Source organism: Phasianus colchicus, chromosome 10 (assembly GCF_987193195.1).
Source record: "Phasianus colchicus chromosome 10, bPhaCol1.hap1.1, whole genome shotgun sequence".
Lineage (NCBI taxonomy): Eukaryota > Metazoa > Chordata > Aves > Galliformes > Phasianidae > Phasianus > Phasianus colchicus.
The window spans coordinates 16,701,455-16,726,165 of NC_143445.1; the positions used below are offsets into that span (position 1 = coordinate 16,701,455).

At 61.1% G+C, this 24,711-nt stretch overlaps 2 protein-coding genes and 2 non-coding genes across 13 annotated transcripts; all 4 read left to right on the forward strand.

Annotated features, from left to right (window-relative positions):
• Positions 1-506: 506 nt before the first annotated feature.
• Positions 507-17,907, forward strand: EIF4G1 (eukaryotic translation initiation factor 4 gamma 1). Of its 10 annotated transcripts, none has more exons than XM_090147488.1 (35): positions 507-604; positions 1,680-1,740; positions 2,665-2,773; positions 2,884-2,970; positions 3,256-3,288; positions 4,175-4,195; positions 4,828-5,001; positions 5,311-5,410; positions 7,140-7,252; positions 8,118-8,210; positions 8,289-8,355; positions 8,711-9,628; positions 10,611-10,699; positions 10,900-11,086; positions 11,406-11,539; positions 11,776-11,913; positions 12,126-12,299; positions 12,394-12,591; positions 12,858-13,004; positions 13,094-13,330; positions 13,406-13,510; positions 13,879-14,032; positions 14,124-14,224; positions 14,308-14,410; positions 14,529-14,631; positions 15,269-15,525; positions 15,618-15,733; positions 15,882-16,054; positions 16,185-16,310; positions 16,393-16,474; positions 16,662-16,760; positions 16,853-16,987; positions 17,067-17,148; positions 17,219-17,359; positions 17,478-17,907. In XM_090147488.1, exons 3-35 carry the CDS (start codon positions 2,699-2,701, stop codon positions 17,657-17,659), a joined length of 4,944 nt encoding a protein of 1,647 aa, XP_090003614.1. In that variant the 5' UTR covers positions 507-604; positions 1,680-1,740; positions 2,665-2,698; the 3' UTR covers positions 17,660-17,907. The 10 variants fall into 10 exon arrangements, with proteins under 10 accessions (XP_090003614.1, XP_090003617.1, XP_090003618.1 ...); XM_090147491.1 differs by having other exon boundaries at positions 14,541-14,631; XM_090147492.1 differs by having other exon boundaries at positions 11,794-11,913.
• Positions 10,744-10,820, forward strand: LOC116235555 (small nucleolar RNA SNORD66). Its single transcript, XR_004168392.1, has one exon. It is a non-coding gene; the product is annotated as a small nucleolar RNA SNORD66 (small nucleolar RNA).
• LOC116235548 (small nucleolar RNA SNORD66) lies at positions 11,964-12,036 on the forward strand. Its single transcript, XR_004168385.1, has one exon. It is a non-coding gene; the product is annotated as a small nucleolar RNA SNORD66 (small nucleolar RNA).
• Positions 17,908-19,633: 1,726 nt separating the features above from the next.
• FAM131A (family with sequence similarity 131 member A) lies at positions 19,634-24,680 on the forward strand. Its single transcript, XM_031603560.2, has 6 exons — positions 19,634-20,009; positions 21,408-21,538; positions 21,962-22,055; positions 22,140-22,322; positions 22,859-22,987; positions 23,111-24,680. Exons 1-6 carry the CDS (start codon positions 19,979-19,981, stop codon positions 23,563-23,565), a joined length of 1,023 nt encoding a protein of 340 aa, XP_031459420.2. The 5' UTR covers positions 19,634-19,978; the 3' UTR covers positions 23,566-24,680.
• The last annotated feature ends 31 nt before the right edge of the window (positions 24,681-24,711 follow it).

The following is a 24,711-nucleotide window of genomic DNA, read 5'->3' on the forward strand; positions in this document are numbered from 1 at the left end:
GAGCGGGGCCCTAGTTCTGGAGAACTACCCTGGCCTGGGTACCCCGCGGTGGGGTGGGTACCTGTGGCTCGCGAGGATGGCAGGACGCCGCTGGCGGTCCCAGCAGGCCCTGGCCGCGTCCCAGCCCTCGCTGTCCCCGCGTCCCCCGGTGCCTGATGCCAGCCGGGCACCATGCCAGGGCCTGGGGTGCCGCGAGGCCACTGGAGGACACGGGAGGAGGGGGGGATTGGCTGGGGCGGGAGGTACTCCGCGCCAGGCTGGGGGCGGTACCGAGAGCGGCGTGCCGGTTCCGGGGAAGGTCCGAGGATCGCGGCGCGGGCGGGCACCGGGACCGCGTGCTCCCGCAGGGGGCGGAGCTCCCGCGCAGAGCGGGCGTGCCCAGCGAGCCCCGCCCCTTTGCTCCCGTCCGTCACGTGACATAGGAGTCACGTGCCGCGGGCGGTTCCCGAGGCGGCTTCAGGCGCGGCGGACGTCGCCCCGCCCCCCCGCCCCTCCCCCCGGCGGCGCGCCCGGCCCCGCCCCTGCGCGCGGCGCGGCTCCGGAAATGGTCGTGCTGCGCTGCGCTGCGGCTGCGTCGGGCCGCGCGCGCTGAAGGAGACTGAAGGTAACGGGCGGGGGCGGGGCGGGCGCGCGCCGCGGGGGGGGGGAGCCGGGTGAGGGGGGGGGACACCGGCCCCAGGGGGACGGCAGCGGTGCGAAGCCCGGGGCCTCGCGGTGCCGCCGGGCCCCGCCGTCGCGCTGCCACCGCTACTCCCACCACCACCACCACGTGGGCGCCGCCGGTCTTTCCGCCGGTCTTTCCGCCGTTATCCGCTTTCCGCGCCGCCGCCGGGCCCTGCGCTCCGGCGGAGCCGCGCTGAGCGCCGTTCCGTCCCCACGTGCCGCCGCCGCGCACGTGCTCCGCCGCCGGGCCCCGCCGCCGCCGCCGCACGTGGCGCGCCCCAGCGCCCCGCCCGGGCCCGGTGTAGGGCCGCGGGGCCATGGCGGCGGGCGGCAGTGACACGTGTCCTTGGCAGAGGCCGCGCCGCCGCGGGGGGGAGCGGAGCGCCGGGTGCCGCCCTGGGCCCTGCGCCGTGCCCCGCTCCGCTCCTTCCTCCTGCCGGGGCCGCCAAGATGGAGCCGGCCCCCCCGGCTTTCTCCCCCTTCCTCCCCCCCTCCTCCAGCCCGCCCCGGGGTGAGTCACCGCCGCCCCGCTCTGCCCCCCGCTCGCAGCCGGTCGGGCCGGTCCGGAGCCGCGTCAGGCGGCGGTGCCGGGGCCCGGCAGACGCCGCGGCGGCTCGACCCGGCCCGGGGGAACGGCCCCGTCATCGCCCCGCGGCGGGGGAGGAGGGCACGGCGGGACGCGGGCGGCCGCACGGACGCGGGGAGGGCCGGGCGGAGGCGGCCGGACCCGGTAGGCGGCAGCAGGAGGGGCTCCGCGGGGCCTGCGCTGCCCCCGTGGGCTGCGGGCCCCGGATCCCTTCGGGCGGCGCTTCGGGCCTGTAGGGCCGGGCCTCCGCCGCCTGCAGTGCGGCCCGAGCCCGCGGCTCAGCCCCGCGCCGGAGGGGGGTGGCGGGGCAGCCCTGGGCCCGAGTGGGTCTGGGGGCCCGGCGGCTGGACCCGCGGCCTGAGCCGGCCTCTCGCAGGGCCTCGGGCTGACTGTGTCTCTCCCCCCCCTCTCTCCCCTCCTGCTGTCCCAGTCAGTCGGATGAAAGGTCTCTGCAGGCCCGCTCAGTCGGCCCAGGTTTTTCCCGCGGGGGGGTGAGTATGGGCTGCTGTGCAGGCACTGGGGGGCCGGGTTGCGGTGTTCCTCCCTCTGGGCCCAGGTTTGTGGTGGTGGCGGGCAGCCCGGTGTGGCTTTGTGGGCCTGGTGGCGTGGCTGTCCCCGAGAGCTGCTGTCCCTGCTGTGCCTTAAATCCCTTTGGTTCTCCGTTAACTGGGGCTGTCGGTGCCTTGAGTATGGGATCGGGCCTTATCCAAGCACCTGAATGGTATCAGGGCTGATGGCTGTGTTTGGTGCTGGGGGTCCTTCTGAAGCTTGCCATCTCCACGCCTGGGGGTGACGGGAAAGTGAGGGGTGATAGCCTGTGCCTGGCTCACCATGGGGCAGGGGGGCCAGCAAAGGGGCTGGGGGGCCAGCGGGGCCACGAATGCTGACGCAGCCAGGCGTCAGGTTACAGGCACTGCTCATGGGGCGGCCAGGCTGGCAGTGAGCCCCCCCTACCCTAATGCTGCCATGGGACACAGGGACCCCTCCCGGGGTACAGCTCAGGGGGCACCTCCTCTCTCCTGCCCGGGTGCCCTTTGCTCCAGGGCAGGGAGTATGTAACAGGGTGCCAAGTCCCTCCTGGGACCCAGCTGTGTCCCCAAAGGCAGGAGTGGTGGTGGCGGCGGTGTGGTGGCAGGGGGGGGATGTGGGAGCTGCTCCCTGCCCTCCCCGGTAGGCGTTTGCGGCATGAGTTGGGCTCCCGGCACCACCGGCAGGAACAGGTTTGGCCGGCCAGGGGAAGCGCTTAGTAGGTCAGCCGGGGTGGAGCCAGGGCACCCCGGCGTCAGCTTCTGTCCAACTCCACCCCAGCTTCTGGAGCTTCAGAGGGGCTGCATTGCCCCGTTTCAGGATAGGAGGATACTGCAGGCTGCGACGCAGAGAATACGATGCCATCCAGCTTATGCCTGTCCCCGCAGATAGCAAGGGGATCCTTATGCACAACCACATGAAATGAACAAAGCTCCACAGCCCACAGGAGGAGCCCCGACAGCCCCGCACCCTGCCCCTTCTCCTGGACTTCCACAGGTAACAAACAGCCCCTCCGATGGCTTTTGGGGTGGGATGTGCCCAACTGCCTCTCTGATTTGGGATGAGGCTTCTAGAGGCCGTGGTGCCCACTGGTTCCCTCCATGCAGTCAGCGTTTCCACCTGGTCAGACGGCACCTGTGATTTTTAACCCGACACCGACCTCACAAATGAATACGCCTTCTCAGCCGCGACAGGTAAGGGGTTTGTTGTGGGAAGAGGAGGATTTGGGGAGCTGGTTAGGGTCTGCAGCCTCCTGACTGAGCAGCCCACGCTCTTCCTGGTTGGCCACAGCAGTGCTGGGGGCGCAAGGAGCCTGATCCTGCCCTATAGGGCTGGCGTGCACCTACCCCAAATCTCCATCGTGATGTCCCTTCTCCCCAGCTCTGGGGTGAGGGCAGACAGCTCCTGCGGGGCACCCACCAAGTGACCGCTCTTCTCTCCTTCCTCCCCTTTCCAAACCTTGCTCTCTCCTCTCTCAGTTTCCAGCAGGGCCTCGTGCTATTCACCAGCAGGTACTAACCAGTCCCTACCCTGCATGCTGAGCGCCCGGGGCAGCCCCAGCACCTGGCACTGCACAGAAATACTTGGGGAGCACGTGGGGAGCTGCACCGAGCCCTAGGGGAAGCAGGCTGGAGGAATAAGGGACGCCTGCTCAGTGGGATCAGCTGGAGGGGTTTCACTGCAGTGTCCCCAAGTTCCTTGGCTGCTCTTGCATGAAGTCTAGTGCATGTGGCTGTGCCTGTGCTAGTCTCGGCCCAGGCCGCTGCTTTTGCCTTGTGCCCTTCTCATCCTTTTCCTCCTCCTCTCTCTGGGGTGGGGTCTCCTGAGGCAGCAGCTGTGCCATGCTGCTGGTCCGTCCCTGACTGATGCAGGGCCCTGGGAGTGATAGTGACTTTCTGCAGTGTGCTCACTATGTCCCTTAGGCTGCTGGAGGCTGCAGCCACGGAGGGCTGGGACCTGACAGCTCCAGGAGGTGACAAGGCCTTGGTGCCCTGCAAGCTGGATGTATCCCCCTGCATCCTGCCTGCAACACTGTGGCTGTCCCTCCTGCCTTTCGTGGCCCCTGGGAATGTGAGCAAAGGCTCTGTGCCTTGATCAGCTCAGAGGGACAGCTGGGGACAAACATAGTGACATCCACAGTGTGCCGGGTCCTTCTGGCTCCCTAGGGACCTTCAGAGGGGCAGGCAGCTCCCTGCGTCCCCCAGCATGGGAGGATCTGGGATGTGGCCATCATGCTGGGAGCTCGGCTGCTGCTCCTCCATCCCACAACACCAAGCTTGCACTACCACCCCTGTCCACCCTCCTACCACCCATACCCATGTCCCATCTCAGCGCGGCAGCAGTAACTCCTGTCTCTCTCTTTCCCCTCTCCCTCTGTATGCGTGCACTTGCTATCAGGGAGGATTCAGGTCTCTCCAGGTAACGCTTTCTCCTTGCTCCAGCCTTGCCCTGCGCACCGGGCGTGCAGACACCTCCTTGCTTGCTGCCTCTGTTCCCCAGCTCTGGGGTGCTGCCACCCAGCAAAGCAGCGGGCAGGGAGGCAAGGGCTGGAGGGAGCTGCTGGCTCTGTGTCCCAGCTGTCCGGCACGGTGCAGCATGGCACAGTGGGACTACAGATCCCAGCATTCAGTGCGAGTGCCAGCCCCTGTTGCAAGGCACGCTGGGACCTGCCGCTGAGCTGCGTGCAGCCGTGGCCGGCTCCGGGCGCTGGCACTGCCGGCCCTGTTGGGCTGGGAGTGGGCTGTGCTGGGCATGAGCTGGGTCGGATGGAGCCAGGTGGCCCCCCCGCAGGTGCGTGGGGCAATGTGGGGTGCCTGGAAGGGGGGTGTGGGGGAACTGCATCCCAGTGGGGGGGGGAGGGGTGGCTCCCCTCTTTAAATCTCCACCCAGGGGTGCACTCTGTGCCTAGGATGAGTTTTGGGGTGATGGGTGCTGTGAACCTCCTGCCCCCCAAATTCTGGGGTAGGGAGGGAAGCTGGCTTGGTTGCCTTGGCACTTTGGCAGGGGGGTACTGGTGCTCTGGCCTCACTGCATCCCTGTCTCTCCCAAAGCATTTCTACCAGAACAGGGCCCAGCCTCCTGCCAGCGCATCCCGCGTGCAGAGCAACACGACGGCCCGGCCTGGCCCTCCTGCCCATGTGTATCCAGCTGCTTCCCAGGTGATGATGATACCCTCCCAGATATCCTACACACCTTCCCAAGGAGCCTATTACATTCCCGGACAGGTGAGGGCTGTGCCCCGGGCTCCGCGGGAGGGGGCTGGGGTGGGCCTGAGGTTGGAGCCCAAGTTTGTTCTGGGGAGTGGAAGGGGTTATCCTGGTTCTCTGAGCTGTCCCTGACTCCATCAGGGTGTTGTCTGGCTTTGCAAAAGGGGCAGCACCCACAGGGTTCTGTGTACTGACCCTGGATACGTGATGCTTGGACTTGTGTCCTGTGCCCTGCCCTAATGGCACACTGGTTTGGGGCATGCACAGGTTTGGGGTGTGCCTGTGCCCTGCTGGGCATATAACCAGCTTTCTTCTCCCCCATTTCAGGGTCGTTCCACGTACGTTGTCCCAACACAGCAGTACCCGGTCCAGCCCGGTGCCCCTAGTTTTTACCCTGGAGCCAGCCCCACAGAGTTCGGAACTTACGGTACAGATTGGGGGGATTACTCTGCTTGCCATTGCTCTTCCATCCATTGCACTTTGTCACTTTTGTTCCCCGGATTCTGGCCTCCCTGCCACCCCACAAATTGATGGGCTGAGCACAAAATCCCTCCGTCTCTGAGTTTGGTGAGGTGCCTTCTGTGACTGCTGACACCACTACATGCTGTTTTGGGATTTTGGAGGTGCTTTGTGTCTCCCAGTGCAACCCTGAAGGCCATGCATTGTGTCCCATCTGTCCACTCGCCTCCTTCTTTTCCAAATCGGGACGGATTAATGTTTAACTGCCCAGGCAGAGGGACAGGGCAGACTTTATCCCCTCTCCCCCTTGGCTTGCAAGCTGGCAGTGAGCAGTTGTTTAGTGCTGCCTCCCCTCCCTGAGCCAGCTGCACGTCCTGGATGAGCAGGGTCTGGGCAGTGGCTGCTCCACGCCTGCCCTCTCCAGGAGCTGGGGAGCGATGGTATAAGCAGCCCCCCCTCCTTCCCCCAGCTTGTATGCGGCCACCCGGGCTGTGACTATATTTAGGCTTGTTCCGTCCGGGAGGCCTGGCAGACACAGAAATGTGAGCTGAGGCCTCCGTCCCGTCCCCGGTATGGCAGCAAAGCAAACCGGGGCGGAGAGGGGTTTCTCCTGAGCCAGGTACGTGTTTGTCCTCCCTCCCTTTTGTCCCATCAGCCCCTCGGAGGGAGGAGGTGGCCCCAAGCAGTGGCCAGCTGGGCCCAGTCCCAGCACTCAGCCCAGTGCCTTACTCCTCCATAGGGCCTGGAGCCCTGCCTCCCTGGGTGTTTTTGTCCCCTGGCCTGCAGTCTTAGGGTCTCCTCCTTCCCCATCTGCTTAGCTACTGGTGGGGTTTGAGGCCCTTCTGGTGCTCCCCCAGCCCATCACTGGGATCCTCTTTTGTGGCTTCATTGCTTCCCCAACATTTGGCCCCAACCACGTGCTGCTTCCCTGGGTAGCCAGGCTGGCTTTGCTTCTCGTGTGTGTCATCCGAATGGGGACAAGGTGGCCATCAGTGTGTTGCTGAGTGAGTTCTGTGCTCAGTGTGTGGCTGGGAAATGCTAGAGCTGGGAGGAGGCCAGGGTGCAGCTGCCCCTGTCCCTCCCTGTGCTGGTGTTGCAGTCACTCCCTGCCTGGGGCACAATGCAGCCCTGCCTGATGCTAGCCCTCTCTAAGATGCTCGTTGCATGGATGACTTGGGAGAAGCACAGCACCTTTTGGGGGTTGGATCAGGGCCTGTTGCTGCCTCCAGCTCTCAGCATCGCTCAGTGCTATGAGCTCAATTCACAGGGGTCTGAGCAGGGAGCCCAAGCGTGTGAATGAATGGAGGGCGTGGATGGGGCTGTGTGGAACCGCCCTTAGACTGCTGCTGGCCCAGGAGAGATAAGGGAGCTGGCAGGAAGGCAGCACCCATGGAGTGAAGGCTCCTGCGCCCAAGCATGGCTCAGTGTCCCAGAGGGGCTGGCAGTGTCCTGGAGCCGGTGGGCATGGCTGGGTGTGGGGATGGCGCAGGGACGCCACGTGTCATGGGGAAGGAATTTGGTCAGGCCTGTCGGGTGGGTTGGGGTGATGCAGGCCAGATGCAACTAGGGTTCTCTGTAGCGTGGTGTGGGCTTCCCCAGCTCCTGGCAGTCCCCCTGCATTTGTGGGAGTGGGAGACTGGACTCGGTGGATGCGCACTGGACACCTGCTGCCTCTCACGCTCTCTCCTCTCCTCCAGCGGGTGCTTATTACCCGGCCCAGGGGGTGCAGCAGTTCCCGGCGGGGGTCCCTACTGCTCAGGTGATTGTGAGCCAGCAGCCACCGATCCCCCCAAAACGAGAGCGCAAGACGGTAAGGAGCTGCGCGCCTCTGGCGTGGGGGAGATGCGTGCTGGAGATGGGGATGGTGCCGTGCCTAGCATGGGGCATGCTGCCTGTGCCGGCTTTTTCTTGGCTGCCTGTCATGCTTGGTGTGCAGCACACCAGCTGAGGGTGGTATGGGGCTGTGCACCTGGTTGGGGGGCTTGGTGGGTGCTGATGACCTTGGCTGTCCCAGCGGGCAGCGTTGTGCTGAGTCATGGCTCCAGGGGGGCGGGTGTGCCGCGGCTGCCAACTGCTGTCTGCTCCCGGAGATGCCGGTGCTCAGAGGCCTTGTGTAGGGCCTATTTATAGCGGGGAGCTGAGCAGCTGCTGGCCCCGCACTGCACTGCAAGCTGGGGGGCTGGGGGTGCTGCTGGGTTGGGGATTTTTCCAGGAGTACTGATGGAGAGGCATTGGTGCTGCTTAGGCTGTGCTTTTGTTAGTACTTGGCAGCTGGTTCTGTTTGCAGATGAGTGAGCAAGAGCCGTGCCTCCTCTGTGTACTGGACCCACACATTCCACCATGGTGCACTGCAGCTTGTGCTGCACCTACGCTGACTGTAGGAATGTGGGGTGCCCGCAGCCCCTTTACCACCGTGGTGCTGCCTGTGGTCCACCAAGCCTGGAGGCAGGCACTGTTCTGAGCGCTGGGAGCACCCTGCTGGCTCTGGCTGCTTGGTGGCATCTGAGATGCACCCTGCTCTGCACCATCTCTTCTGGCCAGGAGTGGGATAGCACCCTCTCTGTGAGGCTCTGTGCCCTGTAGGGAGGGGACATGCCACTGGCTGGGTGGCCCTTGGGTGCTGTGTTCCCCACCCCACTGACAGTCCCCCTCTCTCTGCTCTGGCCCACGGACAGATCCGGATACGAGACCCCAACCAAGGTGGCAAAGACATCACTGAAGAAATAATGTCTGGAGCAAGGACCTCATCTACCCCTACCCCTCCCCAGGTTGGTGGCCCTCATTTTCTCAGCTGGAGTGCTGCGAGATGCACGGTGTCCTGCTTAACTCCCTTTTTGTCCTCTTAGGCTGGAAGCGGTTTGGAACCCCAGGCCAATGGAGAAACCCCTCATGTAGCAGTTATTGTCCGGCCAGGTACATGCACACACTGGGGGCTGGCTGTGCCACATTGCTCCCTGGCACAGCTGGTGCCAGGCCCCATGCCAGCCCCACAAATCACTTGGGGCTTGTGGGGATGGACATGTTCCCTGTGTACCTGGAGACCAGTGTTTCCACTGTTGGTTCCAGGAGAGTTTATGGGGACTGTCTTTGCTTGGCCTGGCTGTACCCTGGGCACTGGAGGACCCCCATCATCCCTGTTCCCCGTTTGTCCGCTTAATGTGGGTTGGCACATCTGTCCCTTCCCCTACTGTTGATGGAGATCTGGGATTTAGGGGGATCAGGGCACAGCAGGGGTCAGAGCCCCCCACTAACACCTCCTCTCTTGCAGATGACCGCCCAAAGCCTGCGCTGGTGGTGAGCAAGCCCGTCTCCCTGGAGCCCAGCAAGTCAGCGTCCCCATCGCCTCCCCCTCCCCTCATCCCTGAGGTGGAGCCCGTGGTGATGTCAACTGTGACGCTGGTGCCAATGGAGCCCCCCGTGGAAGCGGACACTAAAGTGGAGCTGGGCGAGGCGCCGCCCGACCTGCACCAGACGTTTAGCGCTATCACTACAGTGCCAGGGGCTGGGGAGCTGCCCCTCGTGCCCCCACCTGACATGGACACGGCAGCTGTGGTGGAGGAGGAGGTGGCAGAGGAGGAGGAAGAGGTTGCCATTCCTCTCCTGGAGCCCACCTTGCAGGCGCCCACCCTGCCTGAGGTGCCATCGGTGCCTGCTGCCCCCCTCATGCCAGCCGTGCCCCCGGTGCCAGCTGCGCCATCGCCGCCGCTCGTTGTCCCACCGGTCCCTGAAGCACTCGCCAAACCCGCCTCTCCCAGCCCCCCGCCACCCCAGGAAGAGCCCTGCTCTGAGCCTGTCGCCGAGCCTGCTGCTGAGGCCAATGGGGTCTTAGAGGAGGTGCCCGAGCCGCTTCCCGAGGCACCCGTGTGCCAGCCGGTGCCCGTGCCCGTATCGGAGCCTGCCCTGGTGCCTGCACCAGCTGCCACCCTGGATTCCCCCATTGCGCAGCCTGAAGAGCTGCCCTTGCCCAATGGGATGGAGGGCTCCAGCAAAGCGGAGCCAAGCGAGGAGCAGCCTGAGTCGGACATCAGCCCTATCTCGGAGCCTGAGGAGCCAGCACAGCCTGGCACCCCCACCTCCCCCCCAGCAGAGGAGGAAGAGGAAGAGAGCGAAGGCCCTGCTGAGGCCCAGGAGCGGAGCTCAAGTCCGGCCCCTGCCCCATCGCAGACCTTGGAGGCGACTGTGCAAGGTTTGGGGTGCTGTGGGGGTTATTTGGATGGGGTGCTTGGTATAGGGATGTGGGGAAGGTGTAGAACAGGGGGATGGGGCGTATCACCATGGGATGTGATGTGGGCATGGTTCGATTTGAGATGTGTGGGAGTGCCCTGGCTCACAGGGCTATGGGACACTGGGACATGTGGATGTGTATTGGGTGCCTTAAGCATTGGTGTGAGGAGGATGTACTGGGGTTGTATTTGATGCTGTCCTGAGACTTCAGGGGTGTGTGCTGGGGATGGGTGGATGGATGGAGGTGTGCTTCTGAAAGAGTGTAAAATTACAAGGATTGGAAAGTATATGTGAACCCTTGAGAGGAAAATGGGGTGCCTTGGGGTTGTGGTGGGGGAAGATGCTCTATATTCTTGTTTTTTTGAGGCACTCCAGGCAGATGTGTGGAAATTAAATAAGGGGGCTAAAGGAGGATTGTACGCCCTTGGGTTGGGTGGGGGAGATGGGGCGTATTCATAAAATTATGGGTTGTAGAAGCACATGTTTCCTTAGGAAGGTATGGGGTGGATGTATTTTTGGAGAAGCATGTCTGTGTGAGGTAGGACATAGGACTGCTTGGGGGGGGATCATGCATCCTGGGGACAATGTATATGGGAGGAGAGGAATGCATGGCAGTGTCTCTGTAAGGGAGATGGGATATCTCTGTGCACAACCCTGCACAGGGGCAGGAGTGCTGTGAGGATGGGGGGCCCCTGAGGCTAGGGAAGGGTGTGGATGTGGTGCTGCATTGTAGCACAAGGTGAGCAGAGGTGTGCATAGGGAAAGGTATGGAGTTCCTGTGTGGTGCTGTGTGCGTGAGCAATCAGTGCGTCGGTACTGTGGTTGGAATGGGCTGTGTCCTCATGTTGCCCAGTGCTACTGGGTCCTCACCAGTGACCCCAGAGCCAGGGGTCATGTGGACGCTGTGTCGGTGCCCAGCTCTCACATCCTTGCCTCTTCGCTAGTTGCTGTGTCAGTGCCAAAGAAAAAGCGAAGGATGAAGGATCTGAACAAGAAGGAGGCAGTAGGCGATTTGCTGGATGCCTTTAAAGAGGTGAGTGTCCCAAGGCACCTGAGGATCTCTTTGTGTCCCCTCCCTTCTTGTGATGAATTCTACTTTGTGCCATCGTGTCTGGGCCACTGATACTCTGTGATGGTAAAGAGGATCTGAGGGAGCAGGACACCTGGTGTAGGGCAGAAGGGTAAGGCTGGACTCGCAGTGTGACCGTTTTCCCCATCCCTCTCCTGGTGCAGTCTCAGATCAGCGACAGTGCCTCAGAAGTGGAAAACAAGCCTCCCCCTCCCACCCCTGCCCGTGAAACAGAGGACGCAGCCCCCGCCCGTCCCCAGGAGGAGTCGGAGGAGACGTGGGAGGAGAAGGAGGACAAGCTGGCCCCAGAGAAGGGCAAGGCTGGGGACCAGAAGTACCGCTACAAGGAAGGTGAGCTCTGCCTGGGCCTGTGAGGCCTCTGGTGGGAAACACCAACTCTGGCTCCAGACATGGGGAGGCTCTGGGTGGCATGGGCCAGCTGTCCTAAGCATCATGTGCTCCTCCTGTCTTGTCCTCAGACTTTGCATAGTGTTGGGGACAGAGGCTCTGGCGCATGTGTCTTGAGCAGGAAGCTGGTGGCATCAGGCTCTCTAAGCGAGCAGGGTTGTGCCTGTGAGGTGTCAGGCCAGGGCAGAGCAGCTCTGTGGTTGTCTCGGCCCCGTCTTGCTGCTCCCCAGCATCGCAGTCCCTTTTTTCTCTCCCACTGCAGAGCAGTGGAAGCCATTGAATCCTGAGGAAAAGAAGCGGTATGACCGGGAGTTTCTGCTGGGCTTCCAGTTCATCTTTGCCAGCATGCAGAAACCTGAGGGGCTGCCCCAGATCACAGATGTGGTGCTGGACAAGGTTGGTGCGGTCCTGGAAATTGGGGTTTGGGGGTTGGACACCTCTGCTCTGCACCATGGCGGGGCTGGGCAGGGACCCATCTGCTGTGCTCTGGGTCCTGCTGCAGCACTTGTGATGTGAGCAAAGCATAGGGGGAGGCATGGGGAGCTCTCTGGGGCCATTTTTCCAGTTCGTTGTCCCGGCGCTGAGGCTGGGGGATGGATCCATTCCTCCTCTGCCCCCCCGGGCATCCTCAGCCCTGTGTACCTTCGCAGGCCAACAAGACCCCATTGCGGGCACTTGACCCTATCCGCCTCAGCGGCATGAACTGCAGCCCTGATTTCACCCCCTCCTTCGCCAACCTTGGACGGCCTGTCATGGGCAACCGGGGCCTGGTAAGTATCTGCCTGCTCCTCCTTTTGCCATGCTGAACCCCCCTGCCTCTCTGTGATGATCAAGCTTTTGAGCCACTGTGTCTGGGCCACTGATGTCAGTGATGGAACTGAGGATCTGAGCAGGCGGATGGGGATGTCACAGGAGCTTGCTGGCCTGGCCTATCCACCAGAAGGGCTGGAGCAAAGAGTTGAATTCCTTCTTCCTGTGTTAGCCCTCAGGGTTGGGTCCTCGCCGCTCGCAGCAGACTCAGAGGAAGGAGCCCCGCAAAATCATTGCCACTGTGTCCCTCAATGAGGATGTCAAGCTGAACAAGGCTGAGAAGGCCTGGAAACCCAGCAGCAAGCGTGCCTCTGAGGAGGAGGATCCTGAGAACATCAAGACGCAGGTAGGAGTCGGAGGCAGGCGGGCGACGCACCTGGTGCCCACTGAGGAGGGCAGGTAGATGTACCTGACTCTTGTTGACCCCATTATCCTTATAGGAACTGCTTCGCCGCGTCCGCAGCATCCTCAACAAGCTGACACCCCAGATGTTCCAGCAATTGATGAAGCAGGTGATGGAGTTGTCCATCGACACGGAGGAGAGACTCAAGGGTGTCATTGACCTTGTCTTCGAGAAAGCCATCTCGGAGCCAAACTTCTCTGTTGCCTACGCTAACATGTGCCGTTGCCTTATGGGGGTGAGCAGGGGCTGGGGGCCTGGGATTTGTTCAGGACTTTTGGCCAAGCTCTGTAGGGTGCCAATGCCTGTGCATGGGGTGGGCAATTAACCTCTAATATGAGGAAAAATGGGGTGTATAGCTGGCAGGCTGGGCAAAGAATTGTGGCACAGCATCATTTTACAAAGAGGTAAAATGGTTTTTCTCTGCTTTAAGCAGTAACCAGGTGTTGGGGCTTTTGTGGGAGGCACAACTCACACTCCTCTGGGCTGTACCTCTCCCTGCAGCTCAAAGTGCCCACGACAGACAAGCCCACAGTGACTGTGAACTTCCGCAAGCTGCTGCTCAACCGCTGCCAGAAGGAGTTTGAGAAGGACAAGGATGACGACGAGATCTTTGAGAAGCGGCAGAAAGAAATGGACGATGCCAGTGCTGTGAGTTGGGCTGGAAGCTGCAGCTGGGGGCTGGCACCATGCCCTCAGGTGGCTCAGAGCTCTGACCTGCCCTGGTGTGACCCTTGCAGCCTGAAGAGAAGGCACGCATGAAGGATGAGCTGGAGGAGGCACGGGACAAGGCCCGAAGGCGGTCCCTAGGTAACATCAAGTTCATTGGAGAACTCTTCAAGCTGAAGATGCTGACAGAGGCCATCATGCATGACTGTGTGGTGAAGCTGCTCAAAAACCATGATGAGGAGTCTCTTGAGTGCCTTTGCCGCCTGCTTACAACCATTGGCAAGGACTTAGACTTTGAGAAAGCCAAGGTACTCCTTGCCCTGCCCCATCTAGCTCTGCCCTGCTTTTAGGAGGAGTGTGACCGTGATTCTGTGCCCCTACAGCCCAGAATGGACCAGTACTTCAACCAGATGGAGAAAATCATCAAGGAGAAGAAGACATCATCCCGAATCCGTTTTATGCTGCAGGATGTGATTGATCTCAGGCGGGTAAGGCCTTTTCCCTGTTTTGTTTCGTGGAGCTGCTGGTCTGTCCTCTTGAGTGCCAGCAGTCTGTGTATCCTTGAGAGTAGAGACGTGGGTATGTAAGCTGTGGCCAGCCCCAGAGACACCATGCTAGCTCCCAGCCCTTAGTTAGCATGGCAGCAGTAGTGGGCACACAGTAACTGGCGGCTATTTAATGCAGGGAGCTCCTGAAACGGAGCCCTTTTGTGCCAAAAGCTGCCACAGCATGCAGGGAGCTGTGGTGGCTGAGGTGGGTGGGCTTCGGGGACTGGACAGATAGGAAGGGGGAATGTTTCTGCCTCTGTCCTCTAGCTGTCTGAGTTTCCCCTGCCCTGCTCCTCTGCCCTCTGCAGAATAGCTGGGTGCCACGACGAGGAGATCAGGGACCCAAAACCATCGATCAGATCCACAAAGAGGCAGAGATGGAGGAGCATCGGGAACACATCAAAGTGCAGCAGCTCATGTCAAAAGACAAAAGGAGAGGACCTCCTGGACCATCTATCAGCGGTGAGTGACTTAGGGCCACCAGAGACAGGTTGCTCTTTCTGCTCACTGCTTGAGGTAGGGCTGTGCCTGACTTCTGTCCTCCTGTGCTCAGGTGGACGCAGTAGCCTGGTTGCAGATGATGGCTGGAACACTGTGCCCATCAGCAAGGGCAATCGGCCTATCGACACCTCCCGGCTAACGAAAATCACCAAGGTGAGGCTGGGGAGAATGTTGTTGGGCTGCCTGGCCCCACGGTCTTGGTGCAGGGCCCAGAGCTGACTGTTCTCTGCCTTCAGCCTGGATTGATCGACTCCAACAACCAGCTCTTTGCGCCAGGAGGGCGGCTGAGCTGGGGCAAAGGCAGTAGTGGAGGGTCTGGCGCAAAGCCTGCAGATTCAGGTAGGTGGTGTGGGGCCAGCTTAGTGGTGCCATTGAGTGGGAATGGGAACCCTTTCTCCCAGTGGTTCCTGTGCCGGGGATATGCCGAACTCTGAGGCTCCCCTCTTTTCACGCCCAGCATCTGATTCAGGGCGACCGGCCACAAGCACCTTGAACCGCTTCTCAGCACTCCAGCAGTCCACCCCTGCCGAGAGCCCGGAGTCCCGTCGCGTGGTGCAGAGGTGAGTGTGCTGCTCTGGTGGACTGGGGAAAATTCCCCAGATTGGATAGTGGTCAGTTGGGTAGACGGAATCTGATGCCTAGACTGGAGTTGTTCTCTGTGGCAGGATGGGGCTGTGGGCATGGGCTTGGTATGGGGTCACTGCATTCTTGGGGGAAAGGCAGACCCCGTCCTAAGCTGCACAAGCCCAGGTGCCACCAGAAATGGGAAGGCAGATCTTTCTGCTGTAGCTTGGCACTCAGAGGATTGCGTCTGGGTGCTGTGTGCAGCCTCGAGCTACCAGGAGTAGACATTCAGGGATGGGCTGGAAGGATTCTTACAAAGACCATTGGGGATAGTTGGAGCTGAAGAGATCTCTGAGAGATCCCAGAGACTTGGATTTGTTAGTCAGGAGAAGGAAAAGCCTATTGCAGCAAGGGAAGGTATGGGGAGGATGGAGACAGACTGCTCTCAGCATTGCTGAGGGTCAGAGCAAAGGATGGCAATGGGCCTGTGTTGGGACAGGGAGTCTCTTCCCATGAGGGTTTTCAAGTAGTAGTGGGATAGTGTTGCTTTGCATAGCTCTGGCATAGCAGAATTTGGGGTTAGAGGAGCGTGGCAATGGGCTTCTTCACACTGTCCTTTCTCCTCCCACCCAGGAGCAGCTCTAGCCGCGACAGGTCAGAAAAGGCTGGGGACAGAGGGGACCGGGAGTCACGTTCAGAGAAGAGCAGTGACCGTCTGGAGCGTCCTGATCGGGGAGAGCGGGGAGAGAGGAACAGGTCTGCTGTCACCAAGAGGAGCTTCAGCAAAGAGACAGAGGACAGGAGCAGAGAACGGGAAAAGCAGAGTGGCCCTGAGGCTGTGCGCAAGACTGCTAGCATGTCAGAGGAACGGGACAGGAGCCGAGAGACGAGTGAGTTGGGGAGGAGAGGTGTCCTTGGAATCTGGCTGCGGGCTGAGGCTCTGCTGGTCCCAAGCAGTGCCTGATCCTTTTACTTTCCTCAGTTAAACAAGAGCCAGCACCTCCTGCGGCATCACCCAAACCCATGCTGTCAGAGGAGGAGCTGGAGAAGAAATCTAAGGCGATCATAGAGGAATATCTGCACATCAATGATATGAAGGTGAGAAGAGGAGGTGGCCAGGCACCCACAGGATGTCATCTGCTTCTCCAGGCAGCACTGCTGTTGGACAGGTTGCTGGCAGTGCCAGGATGAGGAGCGGGAAGCAGGGGCTGGCTGTGGGGCAGCGCTGACCCCTGTGTCCCCACAGGAAGCCCTGCAGTGTGTACAGGAGCTGGGCAGCCCCTCCTTGCTCTATGTCTTCGTGCGGAATGGCATTGAGTCCACGCTTGAGCGGAGCACGATCTCCCGCGAGCACATGGGGGTCCTGCTGTGCCACCTGGTGAAGGCTGGCACACTCTCCAAGGAGCAGTACTATAAAGGGTGAGGGACTGAGGCAGCTTGTTCCCAAAGCGCTATTCGACCTGCCTTTGAATTCAACCCTCCCAAAGTCCCTCCCAGCTGAGTGCACAGGGACTACTGGATCTCAATGCCCCCCATCTCTGCCCTCTAGGCTGCGGGAGATCCTGGAGATTGCGGAAGACATGGAGATTGACATCCCACATATCTGGCTGTATCTCGCCGAGCTCATAACACCTATCCTGCAAGAGGAAGGTATCCCCATGGAGGAGCTTTTCAGGTGAGGGCTGTGCCTCTTTGCAGGGCTGCTGTGGGATCCTGGTGGGGGCATGCATAACAACCATGTTGCTTATGCTCTACAGGGAGATAACAAAGCCCCTGGTGCCTCTTGGGAAGGCCACCACACTGCTCGTTGAGGTGCTGGGCTTATTGTGCAAGGGCATGGTAAGTGCATGCTGCTCACATAGTTGCCAGCTTGGTGTTGGGGCTGGCATACAGAAGGGATCAAAACCCTTTTGGACATGGAGAGAATGGCGGTGGGCAATGCCCCTTGCTGTATCTGGGAACCGAGGCAGCTGTCTGCAGTATAGGGAGCAGTGGCACTGGGGGCTGACCTGAGGTTTTCTTGCAGAGCCAGAAGACCGCAGGCAAGCTGTGGCGGGACGGGGGCCTGAGCTGGAAGGAATTCCTGCCTGAGGACCAGGATGTCAACAAATTCGTCACAGAGCAGGTGAGAGCTGGATGGTGGCTCCCAGATCCTGCTGCTGGGAGCAGCTTTCCCCTGTATTGCACCTAACAGCTTGTCTCTCTTGCGTCCCCCAGAAATTGGAGTACACAATGGGGGACAACTCAGACACGCCAAGCTGCAAGGAGCTGACCTCAGAGGAGCTGTGCAAACAAATGGACAAACTGCTGAAGGAGAACTCGAACAACCAAAGAATATATGACTGGATTGAGGTGAGGATGAGGGCAGAATGCCTGCAAGGCATCCTCCTGGCTCAATTAACGTCACACAGCCCCTCTTTCTTTCCTCTAGGCCAACCTAAGTGAGCAGCAGGTCTCATCCAACACATTTATCAGGGCCCTGATGACATCTGTGTGCCATTCAGCCATCATCTGTGAGTACTGGGGGGAGGTCGGGGCCTCATGTGCCCTTGCAGCCCCCCTCTCACACCTCGTCTCCCGCAGTTGAGAACCCATACCGTGTGGATGCCCTGGTCATCCGCAACCGGGCCAAGCTGCTGCAGAAGTACATGCGGGATGAGCAGAAGGAGCTTCAGGCACTATATGCCTTGCAAGCTTTGGTGGTGAAATTGGACCAGCCTCCAAGTGAGTGTCATGCACAGGGATGGACGGTGTAGGGAGAGGGAGTGGCAGGTGTGTCCTTGCCATCAGAGAATGGCTGTTGGCTGGGAAATAGCAGGGTTTTCTCTTCTGTCCCATGCAGACCTGCTGCGGATGTTCTTCGATGCTCTCTATGATGAGGATGTCATCAAGGAGGAGGCCTTCTACAAGTGGGAGTCCAGCAAGGACCCAGCTGAGCAGCAGGGCAAAGGGGTGGCCCTGAAATCAGTGACAGCATTTTTCACCTGGCTCCGGGAAGCAGAGGACGAGTCGGACAACAACTGAGCAGTTGTGAGGAAGAGGAGGAGGAGGAGGAGGAATGGGGGAGAGCATGGGGGCACCGTGGGGTGTGACTCCATCCCTTCCCAGCCCTGGCCCCTTGGACTTGCTCATGCCGGGGCGGAGGGACCTGCTGTGCCCCCAACAGCATCCCTCTCTCTTCTTATTTCTCCTCTCCCTCCTCCCCCCGCCCCTGTTCTGTTGGCCAGGCCTGTACTAGTTTGTCACGATGATAATAAATGGATGCTGATGGAGGTGGCTGTCGCTGTGGGTCTACTCCAGGCCCCTTCTGTCCCCCCCTCCCAGCACAGCACCCTGTGTCACCGGGAGCAGGGGCTGAGCCCCCCAGGCTTATGTCATGGGGAGGGGGGGGGCGAGATGGGGGGGATGTCTCCCCTCCTCTCCCCCCTCTCCTTCCTCCTCCCGCCTCCTTGCTGAAATATAGAGAGATTATATATATATAAACTTATTAAATTTGGGTTGGGGACAGGAGTGTGATTTCTCCCCCTCCCCTGTCCTCTCTCTATTCCCCCATCACTGCCTGGAGTCCTCCCTATGGTTTTTTATTTTAAATATAAATCATTCCCCCCAGCTCCTGCTATGACACCTGGGGAGGGTGCCGGGGGGGGGAGGGCGGGAGGGGAAATGTGTGACCCTTTCTCTCTGGGCCAGGCTGAGTCCCCGTCCTCCCCCTAAAGCCCCCATCCTTCCCACCCCAAACGTTTAAGGCCACAATTGGGCAAAGCGACGGGGCGGCCCCGCATCCGCGTCCCCTGTATTTATAGAGCACCGGATGTGACGAGCCGCACGTGTAATTATTAAAACAAGGATTCAATAACTGGTCACGTGAATTTGTAAATAATTTTTTTTTTTGCTTTTTTTTTTTTTCTTTATGGAGTATTTAATTGAAGATTTAAAGGCATCTTTTCACCTTAAAACTGGAAATAAAAGAACATTGCTAAATAATGCCCCGTGTGCCGCTGTTGCCGCCTGGCCCTATGCCCCTTGTCCCTTGCCCCCTGAACTGGCATGGGGGTGCCCCAGGGAGAGCCACCCCAAGGCAGATGGTAGGTACCTCCCTCCTGGGGCTGGGAGGGAGGCAGGGAGTGCTCAGCACTCCAGGGTTGGATGTTCCTCCATGTCTCCAGACCCTGTTATTCATGGGGCACAGGGTGGAATGGGCCTTAGCACCAACGGACTGGGGGCAATTTCCCCATTCCAGAGCACCATGTATCCCTCTTGCTGTGGGCATGGAGGTGGCAGGAGCTGAGGGGTCTGTTTGGGGCAATTCTGTGGCAGGAGGGGAAGGGATATGCTAGGCTGATCCTATGCTTTCCGTCTTCGGAGATTTTCTCTCTGCACCCTTTGCAGTCTTGCAGCGGACATGGAGGCAAGGCTGGGATGTAGGTCACTGTGGGGTGTCCTGGGGTCGATGTGGCCCCTGGTGTGGGGTTGGCTCTATCTGGGGCTGGTGTTGGCTATGTTGGGCTGCTGCTTGCTGAGTCACCCTGGCCATAGCCTGGAGGGCCCAGAATAATTAACCAGAGGCTGTTCCCCAGATTAGAGGCTGATCTGGCTGAGCTGCAGCCCTGGCAGCGCTTAATGCTGGGAAGCATTCTGCAGGGAACGGCTGAGCAGAGCTCCTGGGAGCCGTGGTCATAGGGCTCCTCCTGCCCAGGAGCCGGCGAGAGCCGGGGTCCCTTGGGCCGGGGCGGCACCCGGCAGTGCTGTCAGTAGGTTCCAGGGTGAGCAGCCCTCTGCCTGCGGCGGGCTGCTCGAGGTTTGGGGCGTATAGTGCGGCCTCCAGCTTAGCTTTTGGGGGGCGGTGATGACAGAGGGTCCCCTGCTCTGTGCCTCTCTGGGGGGTGCCCGGGCTGCTCTTTGGGGCGGGCGCTGTCCGCGGTGCTGGCACGGCGCTCTCCGCGGTGTCCGGCCTTCTTCCCATCCTCCTCCTCCTCGTCTTCCTCCCTCCCCCTCATCCTCTTCCTCCGCCCCCCCCTTCCTCCATCCTCCATCTGCCTTCATCCCTCCGCTCCTCTCTCCTTCTCCTCAGCTTTCCTCTCCCTCCCTTCCTCCTCCTCCCTCTCCTCCTCTTCCTCCCCGTCTCTCCGCCTCCCCTCTCTCCCTCCTCTTCCTCCCCCAGCAGTGACGTCTCTGGACGTGCCCGGTACCGGCCCGGCTCACGGCATCGTTCGGGGCTCCGGGCCCGGTATCACCGTCCCGGAGGGGCTGCGGGCACCGCCTGGGGCCGCCCATGCGGTCGGGGGGCGATGCGGACGGCACGGAGCCGGCGGTAGTGCCCGCACCGGGGCCCCCCCCGGGAGCATGGGCTGCATCGGCTCCAAAACCACCATCGGTGGGTGAGCGTCGCCGGGATGGGGCTGCGGGGGGGGGCGTGTTTGGAGCCGAGGGAGGATATAGGGAAAGCATAGGGTCTTGGAGGCGTGGGGGGGTTGCGTGGGTTATGGGGAAGCTGCTTCTGGAGATCCTGGAACCTTTGGGGGTGGGGCTGATGCAGTGAGGATAGTGTGGGGTGGTTGTGGGGTGTGGAGAGTTGTGGGGGCTGTAGGGTCTGGGGAGGGGGTGCAGAGAGTTATAGGTACACAGTACGGGGGGTATATGGGGAACTCAGGATTGCTGGGAGGCTTGGGAATTTATAGAGGAGTGGGGGTGACTGGAGGGGATATGGAGAATCTGGGGGTACCAGAGGACTTGGAATATATAGGGGGATGAGGGGGCATAGAGGACTTAGGGATGCCGCTTGAGAGGAGTCAAGGGGCTCAGGGAGTGAGGAGAGAGAAGGAATTATGGGTAGGTGGGGGGCTGTGCAGGGGCTGTAGGGGAGTCATGGGCTGTTTGGGGGTTCAGGGGTTAGGCAAGAGTTATGGGGTAGGGTATTTCTCGGGGGCCTGTGGGGGTGTGGGAAGCTGTGAGAGTTGGTGGGGTTTACTTGGGGTCTGGGGGGCTATGGGGGCTGACAGAGGTGAAGGCAATGGGTGAATGGCAGTTGTGGGGCTGAATGGTGAACCCTGGGCTGAGGCTGGTACAGGCATGGTGGGGCTGTCCTGGGGGTGGCTATGCTGCGGGGATCACCCAGGGGTGCCTCTGCCCATAGCTGATGGGGGGGTGATGCCATCAGCAGCTTCCCCTGAAGCCAGACTGGGGCTGAGGAGCACTCTTTGCCCCCCCATATCCCACTCCACGGCCATATCACATCAGCCCAATACACCTCAGAGCAAGGAAATGAGGCTCTTCCCCAGCCCCTGGGGGTCCACTGCCTGGTTAGGAGCTGCGGTGCATTGGGAAACCCCCCCAACACTGACACTGGGGCTGTCAGTGCTGGAGGGGATGGGTACCCCCCTGTTTAGGGCCGTAGAGCTGGTGCAGAAGCACCCTCTCCCCCCCCCTTTCCCCCCTCCCAGAGCAGCCCGTCCCAAGCTTCCCAAGCCCTAAACTCTATCCCAACCGCATTGGCATCCTCCCTGCCTTGGCCCCATCCCAGCAACACCCAGCTGAGTGCCACCACCCATGCTGTTCCCACCCCGTCCCCGTTCCTGGGCGCGTGCATCCTGAGCTCCCACAACCCGGGCCAAGGCAGGCCGTGTTCCCACTCCCAGTGCCAGCCTGGTGCCGCTGACACAGGCGGAAGAGCTGCCCGGCCGTGAGTCACCCAGTGCCGCAGCGCCGGTGCTCCGTGCAATGAGATGCACCCGGCCTCAGCTGGGCAGATGGAGGCACTGAGCTCTCCCCGCAGTGGCTGTGGACACGACCCTGTGTGTGGAGTGGAAGGAGGTGAAAGCACTGTCCCCGCTGCGAGCCGCCCGACCGTCCCCATTGCCCCGCCTGTTGCGCCAGGCCTCCTTCGACAGCCAGGACTTCCTCGAGGTACCGCCGCACCGGGGCCCCGCTGCCCGCCCTGCCCGGCCCCACAACCGGCTCACAGCCGGCTCTGACGTCAGCCCTGAGCTGGGCTGTATCCTGGGAGAAATCAGTCCACGGCGCCGCGTTACCATGGCAATACGAGTTGTTGCGCGCCTCCAAATCCCACATCGCTTCCCCATGGCCGTGGGCACGGGGATTGGGAAGGGATGCCCCAGCACAGCAGGTGCACCAGCAACCTTGCACATGTGTGTGTGTATGCATGAGCCACGCTCAGCCGTACCGACTTCAGAGAGCAGAGCACGTGTGCATATATGCAAGTGTACAGGCACAACAGCTGCATGTGCATCAGTGCAAGTGTGTATCACCATAGCGATGGGAGCGGGCACTTAGTGCATGCACAGCGTGACACCCCTGCCCACACCACAGGTCAATGTTGAAGACACTGTCGAGATGCTGCCCAAGTCGCGGCGTGCGCTGACCATCCAGGAGATCGCCGCCCTGGCCCGCTCCTCACTGCATGGTAACTGCCCTGGGAATGGGGGCACTAGGGAGGGCGGTGGGGTCCCTGCATTGTCCCTGTGGTACTGATATGGTGTTGCTCCAGGCATCTCACAGGTGGTGAAGGAGCATGTGACGAAGCCAACGGCCATGGCGCAGGGCCGCGTCGCACACCTCATCGAGTGGAAGGGCTGGTGCAAGCCCGTGGAGCCGCCTGCTGCGCTAGAGAGCGCCTTCAACTCCTACTGCCACCTGAGCGAGGGCGAGCAGGAGGCACGCTTCGCTGCAGGTAGGCACTGCGTGGAGTCTCCATGTCTCCATCCATCCACCCATCTACTCATCCATCCATCACCACGTTCCCACTCATCCATTCATCCCCATGCCCCTTCTCATCCATTTTCTATCCATCCTCCACCTGTGCACCCATCCATCCATCCCTCCCATGTCCCCACCTACCCGCTCATCCGTACCTCCATCCCCATGTCTTCACTCACCCACTCATCCAATCTTCCTTCCATCCACTGTGCCCCGTCCACCCACTACCCATCCATCCATCCATCCATAATTCTTCTTGTCCCCACTCATCCATTCTTTCTTCTGTCCATCCCTCCATCTATCCCCATGTCTCCATCCACCTGTCCCCATGTTCCCATCCATCTGCCATCCACCTCCATGTCCCTATCCATCCATCCGTCCTACCCATGGGATGAGGTGCCCTATCCTAGGCATGCTGTCCCTGCTGTGCTGATGTCCCCCCCTGTACTCGCTGCTGGCTGTGTGGGGGTTTGTGCCACCTCCCACTGTGACCACAGTATCCTGTGCCAGGTGTGGCAGAGCAGTTTGCCATCGCTGAGGCCAAGCTGCGTGCCTGGTCCTCAGTGGATGGGGATGACTCCAATGACGAGTCCTACGATGAGGACTTCATGACATCCTCGGAGAGCTCCCTGCCAGCCGGTGAGCACCCTGGGGACTTGTGGATTGGGGACAGTGTCCTGCTGCCAGGACTTCCCATGGTGCCACCATGGGGCTGGCAGTCATTGGGATTCCTGGCTGTGGGGCTGACCACTGTTCCCACAGAGCATCATCCCGGCGCGGCGCTGCTGCGGGACCTGCTGCGGGGCCACTTGTGCCAGCTGGGAGCACGGCACGGCTCCTGTGAGCCTGAGAGTGACTCGTCGCGCACGCTGTCCCCTGAAACCCTCTGCTCCAGCCTCTGCAGCCTGGAGATGGTGTCCCCCTCCGAACTCACTGCCAAACTGCTGGGCTCCCTGGGGGGTGAGCTGCCCCCCCCGAGCAGCCAAAGTGCCTTGCGGGGTCTGGTATGGCCCCGCTGCCAGGACTCGCTGTCCCCCATGCCCTATGCTGAGGCCTGCCTCTCGCCTGCCGAGGACGAGGTGGTGCTGAGCAAGGACTTCACGCTCCGCCGCAAAATCTCTGACGTTGCCTCCTCCGGGGTGGTGTCACTGGAGGAGGAAGAGGAGGAAGAAGAGGAGGAGGAGGTGGAGGAGGAGGATGAGGCTGAAGAGCCGTGATGCCCTGCAAGGACCCTGCCTCTCCCCAGCACCGTGCCCCCCAGGACTGACGGGACCCGAAGCTGTGGGGCTGGCTGTCCGCATGCATCCCCTCGCCACCCCTTCTTGGGCACTGAGTCCCCCACCCTGTTGGCACAGCTGAACCTTTCTGGGCTAAGCCCACGGTGCCCCCACTCTGGACCAGGGCTGGGGTGGGAGTTGGGGCACAGAGGCTCTTCTCCTTGCTCCCCGATGAATTTTATACTGTGAACTGCTGCCTTTGGACATGGGGTTCAGGAGGGGGCCAGGGGGGTGCCAATGTGCCACGGTGATGGAGGTTTCTATGCTTTTGTATGCATGTGGGGGCTGGCATGGGGAGGCTGCGGGTGGGAGTGGGACGGGCATGACACCCCCTTTATGGGAGTATCCCCAACCAGCCCTATGGTGGGGGCCACCAGGTCTGCTGTGGGCCAACCCGGGATGTGTGACAGGTCCCGTGACTGATGTCCCTGTCCCCAAGTTGCTCACCCCTAGCAGGGAACCAAGTGCCTACATGGAGGTGATCGCCCCCCCTCGTTGTATCTGGAGGGGTGACACCCCAGTACAGGACCCCCAGCTGTCCGGGCACACCGTTTGGGGGAAGGAATGCCAATTTTCATTGATGCTTGCCCTCCCTTCCTGCATGGCACTTGTTCTTGTGGGGCTACTTGCCCACTGCATGCCACCCCTTGCCTCCCCCCCATCCCTGCACCTCCCTGTGCCCTTTGCTCCCACGCTGCCACACACCCCCAACTCTGCCTTGTGCCACTCAGTTCCTGTCGTGGGACCCCCACCTCTGCATGACCAAGCTGCCAGGGGGGGGCTGATGCCACGGTGAGGGGCTCCCTGCCCCCTGACCCCTGTGCCACCACCGCGTACAGGGACATCGGCAACCCAGAGCAGGACACAGGGATCCTGGCCCCAAAACCCACAGTGGGATGGGGAGAAAGGAGTATTTGTGTGCATGCACCTCTGAGGGGGTATGTGCACATGGGTACATCTCCATGGGGTGCCGGGATCTACCCCATGCCAGGGTGCCCCTGCCCCTGCCTCCATCCCACCTGCCCTCCAATAAAATCAGTGGTGTGAGTGCTGCACAGCTGTGTCTCCTTGCAGGAGAGGGGCCCT